This window comes from Fusarium mangiferae (assembly GCF_900044065.1).
Source record: "Fusarium mangiferae strain MRC7560 genome assembly, contig: FMAN_scaffold019, whole genome shotgun sequence".
Lineage (NCBI taxonomy): Eukaryota > Fungi > Ascomycota > Sordariomycetes > Hypocreales > Nectriaceae > Fusarium > Fusarium mangiferae.
Window position 1 is genome coordinate 463,748 of NW_024573939.1, and position 6,397 is coordinate 470,144.

At 41.6% G+C, this 6,397-nt stretch overlaps 2 protein-coding genes across 2 annotated transcripts; one reads left to right on the plus strand and one right to left on the minus strand.

The window, feature by feature from the left end:
* Positions 1-594: 594 nt before the first annotated feature.
* Positions 595-1,949, minus strand: FMAN_15329 (uncharacterized protein; the record flags this gene model as incomplete). Its single annotated transcript, XM_041824921.1, has 6 exons — positions 595-975; positions 1,025-1,102; positions 1,364-1,399; positions 1,454-1,648; positions 1,712-1,873; positions 1,923-1,949. 6 exons carry the CDS (start codon positions 1,947-1,949, stop codon positions 595-597), a joined length of 879 nt encoding a protein of 292 aa, XP_041690354.1.
* A 2,152-nt stretch (positions 1,950-4,101) lies between these two features.
* Positions 4,102-5,088, plus strand: FMAN_15330 (uncharacterized protein; the record flags this gene model as incomplete). Its single annotated transcript, XM_041824923.1, has 1 exon — positions 4,102-5,088. The coding sequence occupies one exon, from the start codon at positions 4,102-4,104 to the stop codon at positions 5,086-5,088; it is 987 nt and encodes a 328-aa protein (XP_041690355.1).
* Positions 5,089-6,397: the final 1,309 nt, after the last annotated feature.

Genomic DNA, 6,397 nt, shown 5'->3' on the forward strand with positions numbered 1-6,397 from the left:
CCTTGGAGCGCTCGCAGATGACGGGTTTCCCGCTTGGAAAAAGAGAGGCTTCATTCTCTATCCGCAATGACCACTTTTGGTACAGGGACCAATACAGAGACGAATATTCATGCCCACATTGAAGGTATGGAGCAATGACTTTGTGTGATGATGGAAAATGCAGAATTGCTAAGATCCGTCCTGTAGGGAGGACCCAGTGATCAATGCTAATGATGAGTGCTCACGCTGTCCCTGAGTGCCTTATCGGCTCCGAAAGTCAACCATTGTGCACTTGACGAAGAAGGCTTTGTTCTCAGGTTCAAATGGTCATACTGGCGATTTGTTGTCGCCCTCGCAAAGGCATACATCGCAGAAATATTAGTGCACACCAATTCAATTGCTAGAAAGCAATAGACCTTTCTCTGCTTCGTAGGCCATAACGAGATGTCAGGTCCAGAACCCTTCCATTTATGTCCGGCCAAGCCCCAAGGGTGATCCAGACATCATGCAAGGCGATAGTTACATAATTGTCGTTCCCAGCATTAAAGTCAACGCGCGATCATTCGCGCCAATCTAAGCCTCACCCCCAGTCCCAGGTTGAACCTCACGATGAGCCTAAAGTTGAACCTGAATCTCAGTTTCAATCTGACTCTGAATCTGAGTCCGAGCCTCAGCTGAAGTCTCATCATCATCATCGTCATCATCATCATCATGCACCTCCACAATCTTCCGATCGCGACAGGCCTCTAGTCCCTTCACCTTGGTCTCCAACTCAGACAAGCGTGACTCAAGGCTCGAGAGAAGCTGTTGATGACAATTCTTCTCGCTTTCGAGGATACTCAGCCTCGCTTGAATAAGTCTGAGATCTCTACCAAGGCGCTTGCGAAGTATCTCCGCAATAACCGGCTCGTGGTCCAAGAATCTGAGGTCTGTGATTAGTAGTGACATTACTTCCTGCAGATACCATATCATCCGACACCGGAAGAATGTAACATCCTGCAGATACCATATTAGTTAAGACCGTAAAAATGCAGAGAGCACGTACCGTGGTATCACATCCGGGCTCCTTCTCAAACTGCTTCTGCATCTCCTGCGTAGAATTGTAAACGGCCAAAATCGAATCCTGTGAACATGGGGTTAGCGGGGTCATTCCATGTAATCATGGCAAAACATCCTTCAGGCATCTGTTCTCAATGTCCAACGTGGCACGCCTGAGATTATAGGTAGACTTTATCACAGTCATGACACGCATGGAATCTGCCTTGGGTTCCATCTCTGGACCAAGGTTGGCAACGCCCAAATGCTTGTCTGCCAGATAGATGACCAACCCAGTCAAAGTTGGTGACTTCGCTGAGGGCGCACATGACGAACTCGCGGGACTTACTTCAAGGAAGCCTGGCTTGGGCCTTTTGGCTTTATTCTATCAAGCATGACTTAGCGATGTTGAACCAGCGACCGCTACAAGCAGACTTACAGAGGCAATCTCAGAATCCTCAGCAAAACGAACAGAGTGAGTCTGTTTTTTCCCCTTCAGAGAGGCGAACTCGGTCGGGTCGGGAAGGGACTTGCACGGCTTGGGAGGGGGTATGGGAGAACGCTCGATGAATCCCCAGGTGGACATTAATTCTGACTCCGATGACGTCCCAGGCTTGAGAGCGTCATGTTCGGCCTCATGAAGATAGATTAGTTTTGGTCATGATGGAAAAGTAGCAACTGTGTCAAGAACACTTACAGAAGAGGTCTCAGAATCTGCAGCAAGACCATCGTTGTGAGTCTGCTCTTCTTTCTCAAGAGTCATGTCCTGGATAGGGGACGTGGAGGAATTCTCGATCGAGTTCTGATAGCACTGCAATTCTGCCTCGGAGAACGGAGGCCATGAATCATCAGTCTCAACCTGCCGAAGATATGTTAGTGTCAAGAATTGGTTTGAGTAGATGACTCACGCTAGATGGTGTCGGAGGCTGGGACATGGTGCGGAGCTGGAACAACCAACTAGGGGTCGTGGTTGGAGATATACGGCTGGGCTTACAATCCCGGGGGCCAACGAGTATTTGAACGACGTAACCACCGCCAAAAGAGTGTGGAATGGAGACAGAAGAAGATAAAGTCAGAGACGGAAGATCCGATGGGTTAATTAAATAACATGGAGTTATCGCAGACGACCAGTGATTTTGAACGGAACCCCAAATGGTCAAGAATGCGAAAAGGAGTCATGTGTTTCTGAACAGCAGTGGCCCACGACATTGCTTCTTTTCTCACCTGGACTAGGCAGGTTGCATATGCAATTCTCCGCACTTTTCCGTACGGTATGCGCTCTTCCATGGGATGCATGCTGGAAAGATAAAGTCCTGAGTCGATGCAAACGCAGTGTTTCACAAGGTGCGTGCAGAAGAAACAGAATGACAAAACAAGAAGACAATTACGGTGATGTATCCCTTGGGAGGACATGCAACTCCGTTGGTAACCTAAGGACACTGCACGCAGGGAATGAAGATCCTATCTAGATAGCTGAGAGCAGATCTTGCTCTTCGTCCGGTGACTGTCAGTACCACAAACCCGGTTACGTGTACTGTGCAAACACCCAAGACCACAATGCCGAGATCTGGGCCTGCTAGCCTGGTGATAAGCGATGTGATATTGCAGCCCCAACGAATAACGAAAACGAAAAAGATCCACACAACACGTTTGGCCCTGCATCTGACGACCGAACGATCTGAGAAGTTAAGATCTCCGAAGCGGCTGAAAGATACGGGTGGAGATGAGACCAGCCACGAACATGGGGGGACAGACAGATAAGGCTGTAGAATATAGGGAAGCTCATCATTGTGAATGATCCCCAAAGGAATGTTTTGCAATCATGATCAAAAAGCTACGTCTCTGGCGTTTCGAATGATATGCGACAGTCCGTGGTGGCATGAACAGCGCAGTATATAAAAGGTCATCAAGCGACTTAGCAAACATTAACTCCCTGTATGTATCAGGCCTTCATTAACGTACCAGCCACGAGGAAACAACATCCCGGAAATTACGGTGTGAGGGTCGCTGTGTTTCGGAGAAACGTGGTTGCGACGATCTTGCCCATCGTTGGGAAATGCGCTCATGTCTCAGCCCGGGTATTCGAGTTATAGCAGCTTGTTCTCTCAGCCAGCCATGATGACGAGGAAACAATAGGAGCCCCCCCCGCAAGAAACTCCCTTCTTGTAGTTCTTCCCTGAGTGATATAAATATCGTGAAATGGTTCTTAGGACACGGGAAAGATCGCGGATCATGTTCAAGGCCAAATGCGAGGGTTACGAATTTAATAACTGAGAGGCTTTGGCCGGATTGTTAGTGTTAGTTTAGCACGGCCGTTGCAAACGGCTCGGTCCGGGGCTAAGTTAGTTCAAACTAATTTGGTTAGGTATCTCCAGGCTAGGCAGCATGATCTCAGTCAGCTAAACGAAACGGCAATGTGGAGTCATTTCGCCAATCAACGACAGTACAGTACGCATCTCAACCAATCCGTCTCAGACAATACTCACAATTGTCAGACTATTACATATCCTATTCAGTCGAATTCATGGCAGACCATAGAGAAGTCGGTAATAATGGTTTAGGCAGCATTAAGAGATCTCATTCAGCCGCTAACATCCTCCCTCAGAAAGCACCAAGCAATGTGAGGAGGGCAACGATTGGCTTTACCAACATCCGTAAGGATAGCCAATTCGGCCGCCAAAGGAGTTGGGATTTAGAAGCGAACAATCTTCAAACGCAAGGTACCCATTTCCAACAGGTTGGCAGTAAACAGTGTTGCAGCGGCTATGCACCTTGCCGATTTCCCATGAAGTGATGGCCGTGATGTCAACCATTACGATTCTACACCACGATGATTCCAGATCAAGTTCTGCTTCGTCGCTTGGGCTTGCGCAAAGTCATATTTCTCGTTTATAGATACTCTCGAGGCAAATTGCCGTAAGGGTGCAGAGATTAGTAATGAATTCTTTGGATGACTGGGGCATCAATTTGATGCCTAATACTGTTATGCCTAAAGCCTGACTGAGTACGTGGTACTGTCAGCTCAAAATAAACCCCGCTCTCGTCTCTGAGATACCTCATAAACAACTCCCTTCAATCACACCCAAGATGTCTAACGAAGTTGCCAGGGCAAATGAAGAATCACCAGTTGCGCAGCAAAGACGAAATTGGACATCCATTGTCATATCCTCACTTTTGGGTGGAGGTTTCGCTCTCTTTATCGCTCCGACTGTCGCAGTGGCAATGCCCGTCGGAGCCGCAGGGTTCATGGCAGGGACAGTCGCTACAGGAATTATCGGCTCAGTCACAACAAGGATTACGGGCAACGCGATTGACGCTAGCAGCATAACCATCATTATACAACAATATCCCCTTCAGCAATTTTACAGGAAGACTGTCATTCAATACATCGGAACCACCTTGGAAAGTGTCATCACCTGTCTTCGAACGAACTCCCCTTTTGAGGTCAACAACAGGGTCTTGTTTGACGTTGGTAGTGAGTTCAGTTTCCAAGGTATGGACGTTAAGGAACGGCGACGTATGCTATTCGACTTCTCCTTCCGGGTTATCCCACATAACAGCACCACACCCGTAGACGAGGGTATTCCAGCGCCAGCCTTACCAACTCACGACCCAGACGCTACGCGGGAGCTTATTAGTGGTAACAACAAGGGTTTGCTGGATGGCTGCACACAAGCCATTGTCGAAGGTGCGGTGTTTGGCTTTGTGGGTGGCGCGATCGGCAAATTAGTTCCAAGTTTGGCTCGCAATGTCGTCGTCCGCACAGTTCCGAACAAGACTGTCAATATTATACTAGGCATGTCTAGTGCCACTGGGATAGCAGGGCCAGTGAAAAACTTGGCGTTTCCATCATCAGAGCCAGATCGTGCAGCACTCTTTGTTGAGTTCGTTACCGAGGTTCAGTGCCAGATCAATCGTCTCGTTTGTTGTGCTACAGACAACCGCGTGGGTCTTAAATTTGACATGAAAATTGGGTCAACAACGGATTTAAACATGAACATGGAATCGGGCTTAACCGGAGGTGAGCGTTGTGAGTACTACTGGGATACTTCTGGGAAAGTTGGGGCCGTCTAAGGGCGCCTGGAACGATTGCCGCAACCCGTCCATATTTATGGAGAATTAGGCTTTGTTCCTGACCTACTTTATTACAGTTCTCTTATTGCTTTAATTAATTCTACTTTAGGTCTATAGATAGCTTTACTAGAAAGGATTAAGTTATTTAATGCTTATTAAACTTTTACTTTATTAGTATTTAGGCTGTATTTATATAACTATTAACTATAGAAATTTATAGAACTCTATAAAATAAAAGGAAGAGATTAAAATATATATTCTTTATAATAAGCTAGTATAGGCAGTAAACCTATAAGAAACAGTTAAATTATACCTTATAGTAAAACTTAATAGTTATAATAAAATTATAAATAATTAATTTAATAATAATATAAATAAAGCTTAAATTTTAATTATTATAATATTTAATAGTAAAGTATTTTAGCTTATAGTATTAGCTTTAAAAAGCTAACTATAACTTATTAAAAGTGCTTTAATATTTATACTATTTAATAACTAAAAGCTATACTATTTCTATAAAGGCAAATTAATAATATAATATAATATTAAATAAAAACTATTTATAAAAAACAAATATTAAGCTAGTAAAATAGAGCTAAATATTATAATATTACTATATAAGTTTTAAAAGTATATCCTTTAACTAAAGCTAATAGAGGTAAGTATTAATAAGCTATAAAAAAAAGAGAAAAGAAAGCTTATTTTATTTATAATTAATTATAAAAAAGCTAAAATTATAAAAGAATATTTAAAATTAAATATTAAATAGTTATTTATTATATAATAACTTTATAATTAAAGTCTATTTCTTAATAATAATAAAAAAATTATTATTATATTAATATTTTATTATTAAGCTTTTAATTTAAATAAACTTAATAAAAAAAGTATTATAGCTAATTAATTAATAAATATTATAGACTTGAGCCTTACTTAAGCCTTTATAAAACGATATAACTTAAAGGTTTAATTTAAATTTAAGTTAAAACTTAATAATATATAAAAAGGGTTTTTTAAGAAATCTCTTTTTATTTTTTAAGTTTAATAATATTTATATTAATATCCTTTTAATTATAGTTAAAAAGCTAATTTATAATAATTATTAAGCTTTTTATAATTTAAAATATTTATAACTTTTTAGCTATTACTTATTATAAAGTAATTAAAATATAAAATATAAAAATAAAGAATAAATACCTTATAGGCTTTAATTAAAAATTAATATAATAACCTTTTTAAAAATTAATAATTTAAAATATAATAGCTATTTTTTATAATATATAAATTTAATAAAAGTAAATTTATATAT